This window comes from Rhinatrema bivittatum, chromosome 5 (genome assembly GCF_901001135.1).
Source record: "Rhinatrema bivittatum chromosome 5, aRhiBiv1.1, whole genome shotgun sequence".
Lineage (NCBI taxonomy): Eukaryota > Metazoa > Chordata > Amphibia > Gymnophiona > Rhinatrematidae > Rhinatrema > Rhinatrema bivittatum.
Window position 1 is genome coordinate 223210407 of NC_042619.1, and position 21040 is coordinate 223231446.

Consider the following 21040-nt stretch of genomic DNA (forward strand, 5'->3'; position numbering starts at 1 on the left):
CACAGAGCTGTCCATACATTACACAGAGAAAACTATTGCTTTACATAGAGCTGTATATAGATTTCCCCAGAAATCTGAAACATTTGCTATGTGTTGTATGCCGCTTTTTTTTTTTCTCAAAAACACTTCCCTGAATATTTCTTTTCTTCATTTATAGGAGCCTATGGCGTGGTGCTTAAATGCAGACACAAGGTAAATGCAGTGGATTTCATTAGCGTTTGAATTTTTCTGTAAGGCAGTAAAAGATACTACAAATCCAAACAAGGAAATGCAAAAGGCATGAAGAGCAATATTAGCGCAGTGAAAGGTAATTGTGACATGGTGCTGCTGTGTTTGCGCTGATACAGGCTGTCTGAATGATACCAGATATGGAAATAAGCTGTATTAGTGGGAAGCAGTTTTTAGTGGGTATGGGGAGATGGAAGAATGTTCAGCATGTTTATCTGTTTTCAAATATTGCACCTTTAATTGGTGGAAATGCATACCTGAACCTGCAAAGAGAAACTCAAAGTTTTAGATTTTTTTTTTTTTCATTTTTACTGCAGGCATTTTATGAGATGACTGGTGACCATAGTGAGTTATCCTTATAAAGAAAGCGATTTTGCTTTGAAATTGATTTTAATGTAGGCAGAATATCTGGCCAGTTGTAGTTTAAAGCAACTAGTAATTCAGACAGAGGGGTAAAGTTTTTCCCATCTTCTGATTGATGGGCTAACCTCTGTGGTAGAACACTAGATTTCATTTAGCAAATGCTGAAGCCAGATGTATGAAAACACAAAGCACCTGTCTGACAGCTGTGTTTGCATATGCCTTTGATGTAATGTTCCATTTTTGTCTGTAAAGGATTATTCAATGGCATATATTACTAAAGGCGCAGGCAGCATGTGGTAGGTGTGATATCTTTTATTAAACCCACATGTAATTTTGTTTTAAAAAAATATGCATTTGTGACTATACTACCATACCCAAGGCTCTCTTCCGGGTCTTTTTTTTTTTGTTTCAAAATATGCACTCAAGCATTGATAAAACCATGTTAGGTAGGGTAGTCCTTTATCTGAATTAATCAACAATACAGATAAACCAGTGAGTTCCATGTCACTGTTAAAAGGCTGCTTGCTATTTAGGAGTTGTGCACACCTAGACATCTGGATTAAGGCCTTAATTCTGCAACATTCCTGAACATCTGGAGATGTCTGGTCTGAAGCATGTTTTTCATGCTGCAAAAATGGGATTGCTCAGCAAATATCTGTCTGTGTTCTGTAGCAATTTATCTCTTTGACTTAATTTGTTGCACACCATCTGAATTTCACAGAGTAGAGTCCAAAGAGAACAAGAATCAACTATGGTCTCATGTCATCGAATTTGGATGGCTTTGTTTTCCTTCTCTAACTAGTTGTATAAATAAATCTAGTTGAATATGAATGGTAATGCACATGCACATTGAAATTATATTTTTCAGTATGCGTGCAGTATTCAGCCTGTGTTATTTTAGACCTGAAATTAAAGTGCATATTTTGATCCTACAATTTAAAAGTAATTTTGTAAGCCATACTAAAAATCTCCTTTGTCTTGTAGGTCATATCAAATTCATTTTTAGTAATTATTAGAATCAAAATAAAAACTTATGAAGTAGATTTTAAGACCCATTCTCGGGCACAAATGGTGACTCAAGCACGTAAGTTAGGGGAATTTTAGTAGATATGCGTGCCAACGCAATTTCCTGTTTTCCCAGTTTGCCCCAGTAAAGGAGAGGACTTCCTAAAAATTTTAGCTAACTTGCCTCCCTTTAGGCCTAAGCTATAAAACCCTGCTGACTAATCTAGTTTTTTTTGTTACATGACTTATACGCCGTCCATAGCAGAAGTAAAGTTACATGGTAGGGGACCCCAACATGCGCTTGAGCACTTAAATACTTATGCATAGACTTCAGGGTGCAGTTTCAGCCCACCCATGTCCTGCCCAGACCACTCCCACACTCTGCCTCTTTCAGTGGAAAAAAATGTTTATGCGTGTACTGGGAGATATGCGCGTACCCACGTGGGTTTTAAAATCTGCGCGGTACTCGCTGTGCCGAGTCATGCACATATCTCCAGGCTTTGGCGGGCATAGGGGTTTTAAAATCTACCAGTATATTTTTGCCCAATATAGATAGGCAGTGCTTTCTTCCTTCTCCCTGGTCCTCCTTTGGTTGAGGAAGAAAGTAAGAACTGTAGAGACAAGTGAGTAGGTGTAAGTATTTTAAATACCAAAAGGTGGGAGAATTTTGATGACAGAGTTGTTCGCTCTTTCTTTAGGAAGGAGATCCTTTTTGGTCTAGAATACTGATCATTTTCCACTTTCTTCCTCCTTATTGATTATATATTTTGATGAAATGTTGTAAGTTTCCCTGGGTCCTTTTTGGAGGAGGGTGACACATGCATCGAAGATGTACTGTAAAATGCTTGCTTTTCCAATACGGTTCAAAAGCTAAGACACCTTTTATCCTATATTGTGCAGTCTCTCTTAAGAGCTTTCAGGTATTACTATGTATATAATCATTCCACTTTTTACATGCATTGTGAATATACATGGCATAATGTCACATGGTCCAGGTTCCTTGACTTTCTTATCCATTCCTGTCTCTTTTTAAATCTTATTTAATATATATTGTTGGAAACTGTAATCTCCTCTTGTTGAAAAAAAATCCAAGCCCCATAATACATCAGAAGGAGGTTTAAGAAAAACTGGATTGTTTAAACTGCTCAAAGTGTTACCTTGTTCTAATGGAAACTCTAAAGAGGAAGCAACAAGCTAAGGAATATTTTAGCTAAAGAATGAAATCAAAGTATGATTAAATAACAGTAAAGCCATACAGAATTGGGAGCTACCAAGAAGAAGGCATGTTTACAAAACCAGTGGTTCTCAACCCAGTCCTCGGTTCATCCAGCCAGTCAGGTTTTCAGGATATCTACAATGAATAAGCATGAGACAGATCTGCATACAGTAGAGGTAGTGCATGCAAAATATTTAGCTTTTGGCAGAAACACTGCTACTATTAACAGGCACATTAGAAATAGAACATCATTTCTTAAGATGATTGCTTACCAGCATTATTATTATGCACTCCAAAGAACAGATCTTGGAGATACGTTTCATACTTCAAAACTGTGTTGAAAAATTGGTCAGAAATAAACAAATCAATACATTGGTTGAAAAATGCCAAATAACGCTACCCTTTCACATATCTTTTACTGTACTACCTAATATTTTTGTTGTAGTATCATAGACCCCCCCCCCCAGCAATATAGGTATGTTTATAGTGTATGAAGTTATAATGTATAGCATGTTGGGATTTTAGTTTGAGTGGAAGGAAGTACACATAAACTGAAGTTATATCATTGCTTTCAACAAAGCGTATCAAATCATTCAGACTGCACCAGAAAAGTTGCATCAGTCACTGCTGTTTGGTACAGTGGCAACAAAAATATGCCTGGAAGTTTCTGTCCATGCAAAAAAGCAGGAAAATGTCTTTATACAGTTATTGTAGTTATCTATACAGGAGTTTGCTAGTATTCTTATAGCTTGAAGGGTTCCCATTTGGCAGCTTACTGATAATGTTCTCTGTATCCTGTCCCCTTTTTTCGTGACTCTTTTGTTACATGTTTTAAAATTTTTGACATGGTCAAGCAAAAGCATAGACCATGGGCCTACCCCTCAGTATCCAGTCCACATCAGCTAGGACCGATGGTTCTATTTTCTGTACCTCAACTCAGCAGCACAGAAAGCCTCTGGAGCTTCTTGAGCAGCATGGAGAACCTTTGTTATCTTGCCCCACTCAGATGCAAAGTTGATATTTAGCCTGGAGGAGTGAACTGCCATCCTCCTTCCACCGCCAATTCCACGTCAAGTGGCACTGTTGGGGTTGAGCAACATGGTACCAGCTTGAAAGCTGAGAAGGCCAAAGCAAGCATTGTGGTGATAGCGGGGGTCGCCAAGCACTGAGGCGGCCTGCAGCGCTGCTAAACCAAGCAGTGGAAAATCCTGCTTGAGACACTCTGGGGAAATATGGGAAGAGCCATCTGAAGGATGGGCATATGCAGGGTATAGTACAGTGTGACATCAGCCAGTGCCATTTTTCTGATTCTTGTTGAGCAAGGCAGGAGGGAGCAGAGCTCTCTCTTGTCTTCAGAAGAAGGGAGGGAGTCTTCCAGGGTGGGGGGAAGAAAGCTGCTGGGTGATATTTATTTGATGTGACTGGAGGAGGAATCGCTGGGGGGAGGAGATACTTGAAGCTAGGGGTATTTCTAAATGTTGGGGGGAGTGTGCTTGGGGTAGGGTGTTATTTTGGGGCTGTCAAGCCTCTTACTAGGAAAGGGGCAAGAAATCATTGAGTTAACTAGCCTTTTCTCATTGGACCAATTAACAAGAACAATTTCAAGACGCAGAGGGCATGCTGAAAATTAAACACCTAGTCAGAAGCAGTTGTTAAATTTTAGGCCCTAGCAGACATGACTGAAATAACCTCTGGGGGACAGTATACTGTCATATTTTGTGCAAGCCTGCTGAAGCATAATTTGCAAATTTGACTGAATTTGCAAGTGGGTATGTGCTACTTTCAGTGCATACCTGCCAATATGTACACAGTGTTTCCCAACCAGTGTGCCTTCAGACCTGATCAGGTGTGCTTTTTGCATCTCACAATAACAAGAGACACCAGCAGTGGCTCTAAAATATGTAGGGGATCCATTCTGAGAACATGGATCATCATGCATGCTGCCTCTTCTTAACTACAGCACGAGTCCTGGAGAGTGGTAATTAGTGGGCAGAATGCAGGGCATGGATATCTGAGCCCGTCTTTGTGTAGCATACATTGCACACAGCTCCTCTTCATCGTCCCTGTTCTGAGCTGCCTCCTTTGTATCCTTCCAGCCTCTCTCCTGTCCTGAGGCTGAACGAGATGAGGAGAGCATGCACTAAGCTTTGGATGTTACTTAACCCTGAGTGTTGGGAGTAGCATCGGTGAAGGAACTTCGACAGCCATATGTGGTAGTCAAGGTATATAACTTAGATGCCTGCCCACAATACACTGACTTCTCCTTCATCCTGCACTGGTATACAGAGGGAGGTGGTCTATATTGATGGATTCATGTGTGTCTTTATACACTCTCTCCCTTTCTTTTAAAATTTAGAATAGTGACTTGTGGGGATTTCAGTGCTTCCCTAGCCCTTCCATGGCCATATGAGTCCTCTCTATGTTCACATCTCCTGCCCCATGGAGGCTGGTGTGCCGCACAACATTTTTGTTAATGTATGTGTGCCTCGGGCTTGTAAAGGTTGGGAAAACACTGATGTTAGGACTGGTTTAGCATGTTCACTAAGCTGTTAGTCCATGGCACGCCTTTTGTTTTTTGACCTAGCAGTTTCTTAGTGCTAAGGATGAGACATACTAAATATTTTTACCATAGACACAAAATAGGAAAAACAGTTTAGTACATTTGGATGTGACCCAGGGGAATTGGGGACCAGATTCCCAGAAACTCTAATATGTTGTCATCATATGATATAACTAGTAGGTCCTTTTTATTTTGTGGCATTTTGAAAATTATATAATTTACAGGGGCTCTGCCCCTGCCCTACTCGCTTCAATCACTAACCCTGTCAGTGGTAGGATGTGTGTGGAAGGGGTGTTGGAGTGGTATATATGTGCTGTGAGGAGAAGGGGTGTGAGGTGATGTGTGCATTGATGGGGAAGCTTTTTTCCCTTTCCACACTTCCCTTTATCCCCTTCTCACCCTTGTGTGTGTGTGTGTGGGTATGTCTTTGTGGGGGGGGGGGGGGGGGGGGGGGGGGGGGGGGGGTAGTGTGCATCTGTTGGGAAGTGGTGGTATAGTTGGGGTTTGAGTGTTGGGAATGAGTAGGAGGTAGTGGTGTAATTGGGGTGTGGGTAGATATGGGGGAAGTGATGTGTGTGTGTTCCCCTCTCCCGCCTTCACACTTCTCTCCTACACGTCACTCACTCCTCCCCTCTCCTCTGCTTCTGTAATTCCTCCCCTCCACCTCACTCAGCCCCCCCCCCAACATAGCCCCCCATCCCCATCCACCCCACATTCTCCACTTTGTAGCCCTTTCTTCCCGCTCTTCCCCACCCAATGTTAGCATGTAAAGTGGGTGTTGGAGTGGTATATATGTGCTGTGAGGAGAAGGGGTGTGAGGTGATGTGTGCATTGATGGGGAAGCTTTTTTCCCTTTCCACACTTCCCTTTATCCCCTTCTCACCCTTGTGTGTGTGTGTGTGGGTATGTCTTTGTGGGGGGGGGGGGGGGGGAGGATAGGGGGTGGGGGGGTAGTGTGCATCTGTTGGGAAGTGGTGGTATAGTTGGGGTTTGAGTGTTGGGAATGAGTAGGAGGTAGTGGTGTAATTGGGGTGTGGGTAGATATGGGGGAAGTGATGTGTGTGTGTTCCCCTCTCCCGCCTTCACACTTCTCTCCTACACGTCACTCACTCCTCCCCTCTCCTCTGCTTCTGTAATTCCTCCCCTCCACCTCACTCAGCCCCCCCCCAACATAGCCCCCCATCCCCATCCACCCCACATTCTCCACTTTGTAGCCCTTTCTTCCCGCTCTTCCCCACCCAATGTTAGCAGCCTTTCAGTGGTGTAGGTGAGGTGTGAATAGGTGGGGACACTTTCTCCCTCTCTTCACCCCTGTGTGTGTGTTAGTGGATGGAGGGGGTAGGTGGGAGTGTATGTAGGTGGTGATGTGGAGGGGTGGGGCTATGAGGTGTATGTGCATGCATACTCTTCCCCCTACTTTATTCCCTGCACCTCACCTCCCCTTTGCTCTTCTCTCACTCTTCCCCCCACCTCCCCTTTGCTAATCTCCCACTCTTCCCCACCCTTTTATTGAATTCTAAAGTCTATTCATATTGTTGAAGCTGATGTTGTTTTTGATTTTAGTATTTTAGTATCATTTGTTTAGCTATATCTTCTGATTGTGATTTTATTTAAGTTTATTGTTAACCGATATGATGGAACCCCGAAATGTCAGTATATAAAAAAATAATAAACTATAAACTTTTTCCTTATCCCCTCCCTTCCCACTCCCCTTCCCTCCTCTTCCCTTCCTTCTTTCCCTCCCTTTCTTTTCCTTTCTTATTTACCCCTCCCTTCCCACCTCATCTCATCTCATCTCGATCTCCTTCCTGCCACTGGTGGGGCCTAGGAAACCCACCAGCCCCTCTGCTGCTGGTCCCATGGTTGTGATGCTGATCCCACCTCTACTCTCTTCCCTCCCCTCCCACTTTGATTACAGGTGGGGCCTGAGAAACCCCTTCAGCCTTTCAGGTCCCTCTGCCTTCACAGTGCTGGTCTTCCCTCCTTTAGCCCCACTGTCTGAAACCCATGGCAGCAGCAGTTTATCCCCCAGTTATGTGATGCTCACCTGGAATCCTAATGTTTCTGTGTTAAATGACTGCAGGCCAAGAAAAGCAAATGTTTTAGGATCAAGTCTGGTAGAATTGTAAACTAAATGTACATTTTCCTTAACAGAGGCACATATCTGAAACAAAATTTTAAAATTTGCATAAAGGGGTAGATTTTAAAAGGTGCGCGCAGGCGTACATGTGCAGGCGTGCGCATGTTATAAAATCCGGGGTCGGCCCGCACCGAGCCACGCTGCCTTCCCCCGTTCTCTCCCAGGCCGCTCCGAAATCAGAGCGGCCTGGGAGAGAACTTCCCTACCCACCCCACCCCCACCTTCCCTTTCCCCCCTACCTTTTTTGTCTTCTTTTTTTTGTTTCAAAACTTACTTCAGCCCTGGGGCTGAAGTAAGTTGCACGCGCCGTCTAACTGCCGGCGCGCGATCCCTGGCACAGCAGCAAATGGCCGCTGTGCCTGGAGCCTCTGACCTGCCCCTTTAGTAAAGCCCCGGGACTTACACGCGTCACCGGGCCTTTTGAAAATAGTCCCAGTGCGCGCAACCCTTTGAAAATCCGGCCCATTATGTTTTATGTAATTTTAAAGAATCTGAGACTCCTGTTTAAAGGAGTTTTATTTCGATATGCAAAGATTTCCATTAAATTACCTGAAGAAGGTAGTGAGTGATGGGTTGAAAAGCTTATGAATATGTATTTTATTACTTTCAATATAAAATCTGTAGCCCAAGCAAAATTATTTAATCAGTTGAATATCTTAGATTGATATCGTTCACAATATTGACTTTGTTCTTACTGAAACAACAGCATATTTATTCATCCATGCACAAACATTAATTCCCCCACTCTGCTTCCCATTAACAATTTCATCTTTATGAAGGAAATTGAATCTTGGAAGTTGTCTACAAATCCATAATTTTCTTAGAGCCATTTAAGTATGAGAAGCAATGTACAGATTCATTATTTATAAAGCTACCACTATATAGTGGTTAGTGCAGCACCAGGATGTTTAGTTACTCCTACAATAAGAGATGCATGTTTTGAAACGTGATCGATCTGAATATGGTAGCCCAGGAGAAATTTTTTTTTTTTAAAAAGTTTAAAAAATGTACATTTGATTGTCTGAAGAGTCTGAAGAAACAGCATATTGGTTTTATTTAGGCCATTTTTTGTGCTTGAAGAACTATTTGACATATTTTGCCTCTAAATCTTTATATCAACTTACAATAGTCATATTCGTCAGGCAAACTAATGCATTACTGTGGCTGAAATAGCATCGTAGTGTGGGATGAAACCTCATTGGCAGCATTGGGTCTCATGATCCCTTGACAGATTAGGTAACCTAAAAGTCCTGTCATAGCCATGCAGGCTGGTTGTAGGTAATCTCCAGGCAGGAGCAGCACAGGACTCAAGGACAGGGAAATACAGGGTCTTCTGCCTAAATGGCCATCACCCCCTTGGGTGAGCCTGCAGGTTCTGGTGGTCGATATGACTGATCTGAAGGTGCACTTGGGCTGGGGTACAAGAGGGCACCCACAAAGGCCACACTGGCTGCAGGATACAGAAAGATGCCCACAAGTGACAAAATAAGGAGTGCACCAAAAGGACAGACAAGTAGACAAGACAGGAATAAGACTAAAGCACAGGGCAAGATCAGGACAGGACAAAACTGAAACAGGGTGAAAGGCAAGGCAGGGACTAGAAAGACAAGACGCCAGAAGACCAAAGACAGGAACAAGGCTAAACAAGCAGGACATAGGTAAGGCAGACTAAGGTCAAGGCTAGCAGAGCACAAGCAGAGACAAGGACACAAGAAGGTCAGAGCAGGCAGCAAACGAAGCAATGTCAGTGGGCCAGACTGGTTCAGTAACAAGCGGTCAGTACAAGGTGAAGGAAAACAGGAACAAAGCAAGGCGGGAAGCAGGCAAGGTTAGGAACAGAGGCAGACACATGGCGAACAGGCAGGCAGACAAGTAAGAACAGGAACCTAGACAAGGCTAAGTTAAAGCGCAAGGGTGGCCACAGCAAGGATTGCAGAAGACTTAATGATGAGGCAGGGAGCTGTGGGTGAGGCTGGCTTTTAAGACGCGGCAGTACTGTCTTATGTGCCTTCACGATAAGCCTGCACACGTCATACTGGGGTCCCCTGCAGATGGGAGGGCCATACAGCAGCCAGGACCATTACATCCCCACTGTAGTTCAGAGTATGATTTTCGTGATGTGCAAATTGTGGAATTTTAAGTGTATAGTGAAGTCCTGTGAAATGTCCAATTTGATCAGCTGCTGTTTTCCTCACTAAAACAAAGTGATTGAGCAGATAAAATAAAAAAGTGATAAGAAAAAGATATTAACCCTTTATTTAATATAATCACAAATATATGTATTATATATGATGATAGGTGATTGCATTACTATATTAAATGAACCACTCAAATTAGAACCATGCAATCACCTAAAGAAATTATCCATCTTATTTATTTATTGTTTATTAAGTGACCCTTATAATTCAAAAAATGATAATTTTGGAGTCCTTCATTATATGGCTACACACACCCACAAAATGTGGTATGAGTGCCTTAATATAATCATCGATCACCCTAAGTTCTGTTGTGCTGGAGGTGGACCCTTGGCCTGGCGCAGGATTGGTACGGCCCTCAGGGAGGTCTCAGAGGGCGCCTGCCACCAGGAGTGGAGCACACGAGGAGACAGAGGCAAGCTGGAGCTTCTCCAATAACAGTCCGGGGGTTCCGCAGGTTGAGCCCTTTGGTAAGCCAGACCGCCTGGGCTTAGGTGGGCCTCAGAGGGTCTCCCGGAGAGGTAGCGGAGAGGTGTGCCCACCAAGAACAAGGGTGAGCGGCTAGTGGAAAACAGATTAGCTAGACCGGAACAGAGTGTACCGGAGGCCACTGGAAGGGAACAGGTACTGAAGGTCCTCCGGACAGGTTAGGCAGCACCTAGTGGTCGAGCTTGTAGAAGGCCGCGGGCAGCGTCAGAACAGGCAGACCTGGTGGTCACAGGAGACGCGAAGAGAGTGTCCAAGTGAAGCGAAAGAGTCAAAGCCAGGGTATCTGTCCGAGGGTGGACAACCAAAGCAAGGGTCAGTTCCAGGTATCACTCTGAGCGTGGTCAGTGGCAAGCAGAGGTCAGTTCCAGGTATCAGTCCGAGCGTGGTCAGTGGCGAGCAGAGGTCAATACCGGATATCAGTCCAAACATGGTCAGAGGCAAGCCGAGGTAAGTACCGTGAATCAGTTTGAGAAGGTACAACCTGGGAAGTGGAGCAGGAACAGACACTGGCACACAGGAAGGACCACGGGAACACAGACGCAGGAACACTGGAACAAGCACAGGAACGCAGCAGCACTGGAACAAGGACAGGATCAAGGAAGCAGGAACACAGGACCGCAACTAGCTTCTCATGAATGACATGACCCATTTGCCAAGGCAAGGAACTGGAGCCTGAGCCCTGCCTTTTATGCAGGGCTCAGGTGACGTCATCGTTGCGCACCGCGGAGGAGTTTCCCGCGCTTGGCCCTTTAAAGGGCCGGGTGATCTGCATGCGCCTAGGGGCAGACCCAACGAGGATGCCGAGATCCGCCGTGAGGAGCATTGCGAGGTCGATGGCCCCGAGGGACCTGGAGACGTCGTGGGACGCCGCGGGCGCTGGGGGCTGGCTGCAAGGGAGGACGGACCAGGTCTCATGGAGGGGAGCCCGAGGTGAGTAGGCCCAGCCGTGGCACCAGCGCGGTCAGGACACGCAGCAAGTCCATTCTTGTCCAATACTTACTTGTTACAAATAATTTTTTAATACAAAGCCCCCCCACCCCCAATACTCATTAGGCTTGCATTAATTCTTGGAATAGTGAATCATGATTCATTCGAAATCCATGCTTGGATGAAAATTTTAAAAAAATTAAGTATTGGACAAGGAAGGACTTAGGGTAACTGATGATTATATGAAGGCACCCATATCACATTGTGTGGTGTGTGGTGTGGTAGCCTTGTGTGAAGGTCCCAAAAATGATCATTTTTTGAATTATAAGGGTCATTTATCACAGGTGAATAATTTCTGTAGGTGATAGGTGAGTGCAGCCTAAATTATATTGGCCAAACATTCAGAAAACTTCAAATTTGCATCAGGAACATCTTGTTTTGTTTAAGAAAATGATGTTAGATATTTGGATGCTTATTTTATTCAGTTAATGGGAGAGAATTAGGTACCTTTTTATTTGTGAGAATTGAAAAATATTAAGTCCCTGTTTCAAGGAGATGATAGACTTCAGCATATATTGTTTTAAGAAACTTTGAGGCAGATTTTATAAATCTGCGCACACGCGTACTTTTGTTCGCACACCAGGCACGAACAAGAATACGCGGGATTTCAATAGATACGCGCGTATCTATTAAAATCCGGGGTTGGAGCACGCAAGGCTGCCCAAAATTGGCAGCATGTGCGCGCCGAGCCGTGCAGCCTGCCTCCGTTCCCTCCGAGGTCGCTCCGAAATCGGAGTGGCCTCAGAGGGAACTTTCCTTCGCCCTCCCCCCACCTTCCCCTCCCTTCCCCTACCTAACCCACCCCCCCGGCCCTATCTAAACCTCCCCCCTAACTTTGCGCGCGCTGGGCCGGCTGCTGCGCTCCATGTTCCGGTCCGGGGGCTGGTCCGGAGGCTGCGGCCATGCCCCCGGAACGCCCCCAGGCCGAAACCACACCCGCAGCACCACCCCCGAAACGCCGCGTCACTCGCGACACGCCCCCGAAACGGCGCGTCACTCCCGGCACGCCCCCGACATGCCCCCCGACACGCCCCTCCATGCAAGCCCCGGGACTTACGCACGTCCCGGGGCTTGCGCGCGCTGCCGAGCCTATGCAAAATAGGCTCGGCGCGCACAGGGGGGGTTTGGGGTAGGTTTTCGGGGGGTACGCGCATATCTTGCGCACGTACCCCTTTGAAAATCTACCCCTTTGTCTATTAATGAGCAAAAATACATATAAACCATTAGGATAAATAAAATCAGAGACTTTATAACATTTGTATAAATATTTGATTATATTTTCTGCAATTGATTCATAATATTTTTATTTATTTATTTCAAGTCTTTTCTATACCGTCGTTTGGTGGGGACCGTCACAGCGGTTTACATCAAGGCACATAAAAGTAATGATACTACAATTTGTCCGTTTACATAGGTGCCATAAGGTTCGGTAACATTGTTTGTTATCAATGTTCGTTGTTAAATGTATTAAATAATATTAAATGTATTAAATAATATAATATGTGTTAAATAATATTGTTGCACATTTGTCATATGGTGTGTGCGAAGTTTTTTTTTGTTTGGAAGGATTACATTTGTGTATAGTATTTTAAGGTGTTTTGAAGGCAAGATAAGTGTCACAGAGTTTGTGCAATTGGATACCCCGTGAGAAAGAGACATTGCCAGCGTATAATGCGTTGGCATGGTTTCTAGTTATTTTGTAAACAAAGGACTGATTTTGCTCATTTTGACTAATTTGTGTAAAATGCTGTTTGCTATGGGATATCCTGTGGGTTTGTATAAACCTAGCATCTTTTCTGCTGTGAATTCTTTCTAGTGTGAATCTCTGTGTTTCATTTCTGCACATACTGTCAGTGCCATTAAAGGCAAGGGTTTTTTAATTAATAAAAAAGTGTATTGCATTATTTCATTGAAGTTTGAGACACTGTTAGTTTTCTATGGATTGTATAACTCATATGGAACCAAATATGGTCAAATCCATATAATTAAAATGCTAAAAAGAGTTACTGGTATATCCTTGACTCTTCAGTGAGCCAGTTGTGCGCAGAGAGTAGTACTGTAGTAAATCCATTCAGTTTTATTGGTTTCCTCTTGAATGAATGTCTGTCTTGTTTTATGGGGTTCATATTTGTTACTAAGAACATGCTTAATGAGGGTAGTTTTCAAACATCTCGCATAGGCTAAAGTCTGCAAGTACTTTTTATGTATTTTTATCTGCTTTGAAAATTTGCAGGTGTACACAGAACCAGTTTTGATATACACGCAGAAAGTTACACCTGCTCAGCAGCAGGTGTATGTTTGTTCATGTATACTTTCAAAAATCTGTTTTTGCTGTCACATTTGAACACGTGTGAGATTGTTTGGGAGCGAGTATGAGCTTGAGTATGTGGAAGCATGCATCAGAGTGGGTGAAGAGAGTAAGAGTTTGCACAGCATTGAATAAAGAAATGAGTGATAGTGTGTTTATTGATGTGATTGACTGGGATTGAAGAGGATGAGAATTTGTATGGCAATAAGAGATAGTGTCTTATAAACAGAATGTTAGACTTTGATTGAAGGGGGTAGAGTAAATTTCTGAAAGAATAATATGAAAGATTACATTGGAAGGTGAATGACATTACAAGAGCCTGGAGGAAAGAAGGTTTTCTGTTAACTAATTATTATTCTTTGTTGCTGTCCTTCCAGCTGAATCCATGCTAACACTTGCACATCAGCTCAGATGATTGACTTTGTTGAAATATATATCAAGTTGAGTTCCACATAGTGTTGGCTTCCAAGCCAACAAGGAGCAAGCATGGTCTGGTTGATTCTAATGCCAGATTTTCCTTTCCCTAGGAATTGATTAAAATAATCAGTTTACTATTCCTTATTGTAGAAGACCAATGTGTTTTTTTAAATTGCAATCTTGTTAATTCTGTAGATTTCATGCAGCAATCTGTCCAAGTTTAGTTTTGAAAATGCACCCTCTTAGCTTTCACAGTTAAAAAGTACTTGCAGACTTTGGTCCATTTCAGATATTTATGATCTAGTTTCGTTAAAATAGCATGCTAAGAGCTATTACTGTTGCGACCGTCAGTGTCCGACGTCTCCACTCTTCCCACCTTACCTCTTTTGCGACTCTCTCTTTGGTTGATGGAAGTTTGGCTGCTGCGGCATCATCTTACCGTTCTCCTCCGGCGTCCCCGGACCGGCTAGACGCTGCCTTCCGCCATGTCCTCCTGAAGCCTAAGGGCGCACGCACTGCGTGGCCCCGATTCAAATACCAGCTGTGGTATTTGAGTATACCCCCTGAGTATGACGTCATCAAACCCGGATGTTTAAGGTCTTTGTTTTTGCTAGCTATTCGAGTTAGCAAGGACAGTTTACCTAGCTTCCTCCAGGTATCGCTGTGGATGGGATTCACTCTCTGCAAACCTTGCTACTCTGCCTCCTCGGACTTTACCAAGGGTACCCAATCTCGGGGGCCTTGCTTTCTCTCTTACTTTTCAGGTAGCAGTCTGGAACCGGTACTCGCTCCTCGAGGGCCGACGTTCCCGGACCTGCTACCGAATACTACTTCTGACAGGAAGTCACTGCTGCCTACAGCACCAGTGAGTTACCATCTCTCCTCAGAGCTTTCCCTAGAACCAGGTACTTGCTCCTCGAGGGCCTACTCCATTCCAGCCTCTGGGCTGCTTCAAGAGACTATTGTGTGAGTGTTACCATCAAGGTTCTGTTCCTGAACTCTGCATACTCTGCCTACTCACTATATTCAGTTTCTCTACAGCTCAGCCATCCTGGGATCTCTGTTCCAGTGCCTGAGGGACTACAGCCCAGCCGGGCTCTTCCAGCTCACTACTGCCACCTCTGGTGGTTCACTATACAGTTCAATAAAAGATCTAGTGTGTGTCTGTCTCCCAACTCTGAGCCTGACCGATGGCCCCTCTCGGGATCTTCCCCCCAGGGCGTGGTCATCTGCCACCAGCCCAAGGATCAACCCACAATTATCACAAATAATAACAGATTGCGCATTTCAGAGCAGCAAGACGCCTTGGAGAAACTTACTTCAGCGTTCCATCAGCTACACACACAGAAGGTTCAAGGCACAGCTTCCAACCATGAAGGTCAGTTACAGGAGGTAACTTTAAAGACTGCTGTACCACTGGCATCTCCAATTCGTTTTTCTGGAGAAATCCAGAAGACCCGGGGATTTTTAAGCCAGTGCTGCATGCATTTTGCCTTACAGCCATCTTTATTTTTTACGGCTCTCTCCAAAACTACCTACATCCTTTCATACCTGGATGGTAGGACTTTGTCTTGGGCATCTACCTTGTGGGAATGCAAGGACCCCATTTTGCAGGACATAGAAGGATTTATGGACTTATTTAAATCCATTTTCGATGACCCTGCTCGAACCTCTGTCGCCAGTTCTGCTTTGGTTGAATTAAAGAAAGGCAACAGATCATTGGCTGAATTTGCCATAGAGTTTAAAACTCTTGCGGCGGAACTCTGCTGGGACCCCAATTGTCTCAAGACTCTCTTTTTCAGAGGCCTGGATAACCGTCTAGAGGACGAGCTGGCTGCTCTTGAAACACCTGACTCGCTGGACGAATTAGTAGCCTTGGCCACTCAGATTGATCACCGGCTTCGGGCCAAGGTGAAGGAACTCCGGCCTAAGGTGTTACCTGGGTTGAAACAGGCTAGTGCTATACCTGCACCTTGGATGGTTCCAGTAATCCCTGCCACTGATAAAGATGAACCGATGCAACTTGGTCATGGACGTTTGACTTCCACAGAGAGAAGACTTCGGAAGAGGTGCGGCCTTTGCATGTACTGTGGTCAGCTTGGCCACGATGTCTCTACATGCTCCATTCATCTGGAAAATGGACGGGTCTAAGTCCTACAGGAGGACTGTACTTAGGTCTCACTATGCCCTCTCCTCCGCTCTCTCTCCCAGTCTCCTTGACCTACGGACCAGTCACGGTTCAGACTCCTGCCCTGGTGGATTCAGGGGCAGGAGGCAACTTCATTCTCATACATCTAGTGGAATACTTGAGGATTCCCCTCATCAAGTTGAAAGATCCACTACTGTTATCCTCCATTCATGGAGAGCCTTTATCAGGCGACGTGACTTGCCAAACCGTACCAGTTACTCTCCGCGCCGGAGCTCTCCATACGGAATCGCTCTCCTTCTTTGTACTGGAAAGGGCCATGCACCCTATCGTCCTGGGGTTAACCTGGCTGCAAGTGCACCAACCCCAATTTCACTGAGCGTCCTTGGATCTCTCCCGCTGGGGCCCAGAATGTCACGGGAGGTGCCTTAAGGAAATCTCGCCTATCATTTGCATGCCTATGACTCCAGTGATGCCAGGACTGCCGCCCCCAGTATGCATCCTTCGGGGATGTATTTTCCAAAGAAGCGGCTGATATTCTTCCTCCACATAAGCCCTATGACTGTGCCATAAGACTGAAGCCCAATGCTGAGCCACTGAAAGGACGGGTGTACCCTCTCTCAGCCATTGAGAATAAAGCAATGTCGGAATACATTGAAGAAAATCTCCAGAAGGGCTTTATCAGACCATCAAAGTCGCCAGCCGGGGCAGGCTTTTTCTTTGTGGGGAAGAAGGACGGTACCCTACATCTATGTATCGATTACCGAGGTCTAAACAAAATCACGATCAAAGACTGTTACCCCTTGCTGTTAATCTCGGAACTGTTTGACCGGCTGCAAGGGGCCAAGATATTTTCAAAGCTTGACCTGAAGGGGGCCTACAACCTCATTCGCATTCAGAGCGGCGATGAATGGAAAACGGCCTTCAACACGCGAGACGGCCACTTCGAGTATCTAGTAATGCCGTTCGGGTTGTGCAATGCACCCGCCATCTTCCAAAATATGATGAACGACATCTTGCGGGATCTGCTGTACAAGAATGTTGTGGTCTACCTGGACGACATATTAATCTTCTCCCAGGACTTGGACACCCACATTGCAGATATCAAGCAAATACTCCACCGTCTTCGCGAACACCGGATATACGCCAAACTCTCTAAGAGTGAATTTCACAAAGACTCCGTGCCTTTTCTAGGCTACATAGTGTCGAAAGAAGGCTTCCAAATGGACCCTCACAAACTTGAAAGTATCAAGAATTGGTCCCAACCTATCAGGCTGAAGGCTTTAAGGAGATTCCTGGGTTTCACCAACTATTATCGAAGCTTTATAAAGAACTATTCTTCTTTAACCGTACTCTTGACTGCGATGACCGCAAGAGTGCCAACGCTTCAAAATGGTCAGCCGAGGCCATTTCCGCGTTCGAGAAATTGAAGACTGCCTTCTCCACAGAACCGTGCTTGCAGCATCCAGACCCCAACAAGCCCTTTATCGTCAAAGTGGATGCTTCAGATGTGGATGTAGGGGCTGTGTTGAGCCAAACAGGAGACTCGAAAACCTTACGTCCCTGTTCCTTCTTCTCATGAAGATTTTTTCCAGCCGAGAAAAACTATGGGATCGGCGATAAAGAGCTGTTGGCAATAAAGCTTGTATTCGAGGAATGGCGCCCTTGGCTCGAAGGCGCTCAACATCAAATAATCATATTCACGGATCATAAAAATCTAGAGTATCTCCGCCACGCACAACATCTGAATTACAGACAGGCCAGATGGTCCTTATTTTTTAATCGTTTCAATTTTGTGTTGAAGTACTGCCCTGGAGATAAAAACACCAGAGCAGATGCTCTGTCGCGCTCCTTTCATTCAGAGGGATGTGCCTGATGAGCCACAGCACATAATTGACCCGAGGAAGATCCTCTTGGCATCCACCCAGTCTGTACCTGCTGGTAGAACAATCATTCCTAAAAGACTCAGGAAGAAAGTGCTCTTTTGGGCGCACGATTCCAAGCTGGCTGGCCATCCTGGCCAACGCCTTACCCTGCTCAAGATACAGAAGCTGTATTGGTGGCCTACCATCAAAAAGGATACCTATTCCTACGTGGCATCCTGCACCAATTGTGCTAAGAACAAACCCGCTTCTGGACAACCATGGGGTCAGATGCAACCACTGCCAGTTCAGGAACGGCCCTGGTCGCACATCGCTACTGACTTTGTAGTCGATTTACCCACTTCCGGAGGAATGAACACCATCTGGGTGACAGTGGATCGATTTAGCAAGATGGCACACTTCGTGGTGCTCCCTGGCATACCTTCAGCTTTGGAGCTTGCAAAGCTCTTCATAACGCATATATTCCACCTCCACAGACTACCATCTCACATCGTATCCGACCGTGGGTCCCAATTCACAGCACGATTCTGGAGGGCCTTGTGCAAATTGTTTGACATCTCTCTAGACTACACCTCAGCCTATCATCCGCAGTCGATTGGCCAGACGGAACGGATGAATCGAACAATGAAGCAGTTAATTCGAGCTTATGTCACATCCCGACAGAATAACTGGGCCGAATTGCTTCCATGGGCTGAATTCGCCATCAACTCTCATCCAGCAATATCTACTGGATTGTCACCTTTTGAAGTGGTTTTTGGACGTTCCCCAACACTACCACTTCAGCTCTCAGTGACGTCCCCAGCAGCTCAATCCACTGCTGATGATATCCATAATCTGTGGGTTCAGACAACGGACATGCTAATCAAAGCGAGTGACCGTGCTAAGAAGTACTACGATGAGCACCATTCGCAAGCTCCAGTCTTCAAGCCAGGAGACAAGGTCTGGTTGTCAACCAAGCACCTCAGACTTAAACTACCCTCCTCTCGGTTTGTTCCTTGCTACGTGGGATCATTCCCAGTCCTTCAACGTATTGGCAAAGTCACCTACCGTCTGAAGCTACCACCTGGTCTCAACATCCATAATGCTTTCCACGTTTCACTTCTGAAACCACTCTTACTCAGCAAAATTTCTTCTCTAAATCTCAGAATCCACTTGTCATCAAAGCAGAAGACGACTTAGAGTTCAAAGTCTAAGAGATTCTGGATGTTCGAAGAAGAGGCAATACTTTTGAATATCTTCTCTCCTGGGAAGGTTTCTGCCCTGAAGAAAACTCTTGGGAGCCTCAGACCAATATCCTTGACAAAGAGATGCTTCGTCAGTTCCACATCGCGCATCCTTCCAAACCTGGTACCCAAAGAGATCGCCCTTTGAAGGGGGGTGCTGTTGCGACCGTCGCTGCCCGACGTCTCCACTCCGCCCACCTTACCTCTTTTGCGACTCCTTCTTTGGTTGATGGAAGTTTGGCTGCTGTGGCGTCATCTTGCCGTTCTCCGGCGTCCCTGGACCAGCTAGACGCTGCCTTCCGCTATGTCCTCCTGAAGCTTAAGGGCGCGCGCGCGGTGCAGCCCCGACTCAAGTACCAGCTGTGGCACGAACCTCAGGGGCGTCCCCCTGAGATGACGTCCTCAAGCCCAGATATATAAGGTTTTTGTTTTTGCTAGCTATTCGAGTTAGCAAGGATGGTTTACCTAGCTTCCTCCAGGTATCGCTGCGGATGGGATTCGCTCTTTGCATACCTTGCTACTTTGCTTCCTCGGACTTTACCAGGAGTACCCGCTTCTCGGGGGCCTCGCTCTCTCTCTTGCTTTTCAGGTCGCAGCCTGGAACCGATACTCGCTCCTTGAGGGCCCACGTTCCCAGACCTGCTACCGAATACTACTTCTGCCAGGATGTCACCGCTGCCTACAACACCACTGAGTTACCATCTCTCTCTCTCAGAGCTTTCCCTGGAACCAGATACTCGCTCCTCGAGGGCCTACTTCATTCCAGCCTCTGGGCTGCTTCAAGAGACTATTGTGTGAGTGTTACCATCTAGGTTCTGTTCCTGAACTCTGCATACTCTGCCTACTAACCATACTCAGTTTCTCTACAGCTCAGTGTTCCTGGGATCGCTGTTCCAGTGCCTGAGGGACTACAGCCCAGCCGGGCTCTTCCAGCTCACTACTGCCATCTCTGGTGGTTCACTATCCAGTTTAATAAAAGATTTAGTGTGTGTGTCTGTCTCCCAACTCTGAGCCTGACCAGTGGCCCCTCTCGGGATCTTCCCCCGGGGGTGTGGTCATCTGCCACCGGTCCAAGAATCCATCCACAAATATCACAAATAACAATTACCAAGAGATTAAATGCTTGCATGCTTTAAGAAGCTTGTGTCTTCATGTTTTCTAGTGAAATATTATTAATTTTTGATATATGGAAGTGAAGCGAGATACAATTTTTGAGCATTTAAGTGAAAGATGAATTCCTGTCCTCCATTACTGCAAACGGGTCTAGTATTTAGAATAGCCACATTGAGGCTAACTTTCAGAGCCATGACCCTAGGTAAAACAGTGCTTCTCCTGCTGACATTGTTTGTTTGTTTTTTTAATTATTAAATTGCCTGCTCTATAGGTGGATAAAAGCATGTAGGCAGTGCCACTGAGTGTGCACTTTTACTGACTGTAAGGAGAGGTGTTCTCGGAGGCAGAGTTGGGTTAGCATTTGGAACTATACATAGACTGTTGAAAATTCAAAAGAGTGCATGTATTTTTAGCGAGAAAAAAATTACCCGCACACAAAAGTAAGTGTGTGTGGATAATTTTCCTTAGGCAATTTTCAAAGTGAAAGTATGCAGGTACTTGAAAAATTAGGGCAAAAATCCATGGATAAAAAGTACTTGTAGACTTTGCAGATATGCAGCTTGTTTGAACATCACCCTCATTATGCAAATATTTAATAAATATACATTGTGGAAATCCATTTTGCAGCACCTGGAGTCCAGAGTTTGTCGGCTATGCTTTAGATCATATCAATAAATCCATATTATTGAACTACAGATTCCAAAGCCAAATGTGATTCCATGCCTTAGTTTTACTCTTTCACACCACAATCCTTATTGAGCAGCGTG

General features: G+C 45.2%; 1 protein-coding gene across 3 annotated transcripts in view; it reads left to right on the forward strand.

Moving 5' to 3' along the window:
• Nucleotides 1–21040, forward strand: part of CDKL5 (cyclin dependent kinase like 5) — a 418621-nt gene that overhangs the window by 223868 nt on the left and 173713 nt on the right. For all 3 annotated transcript variants that reach the window (XM_029603337.1, XM_029603339.1, XM_029603338.1), the window contains exon 4: nt 158–192. In XM_029603337.1, the coding sequence (XP_029459197.1) occupies nt 158–192 (35 nt within the window). The remainder of the gene's footprint in view (nt 1–157; nt 193–21040) is intronic.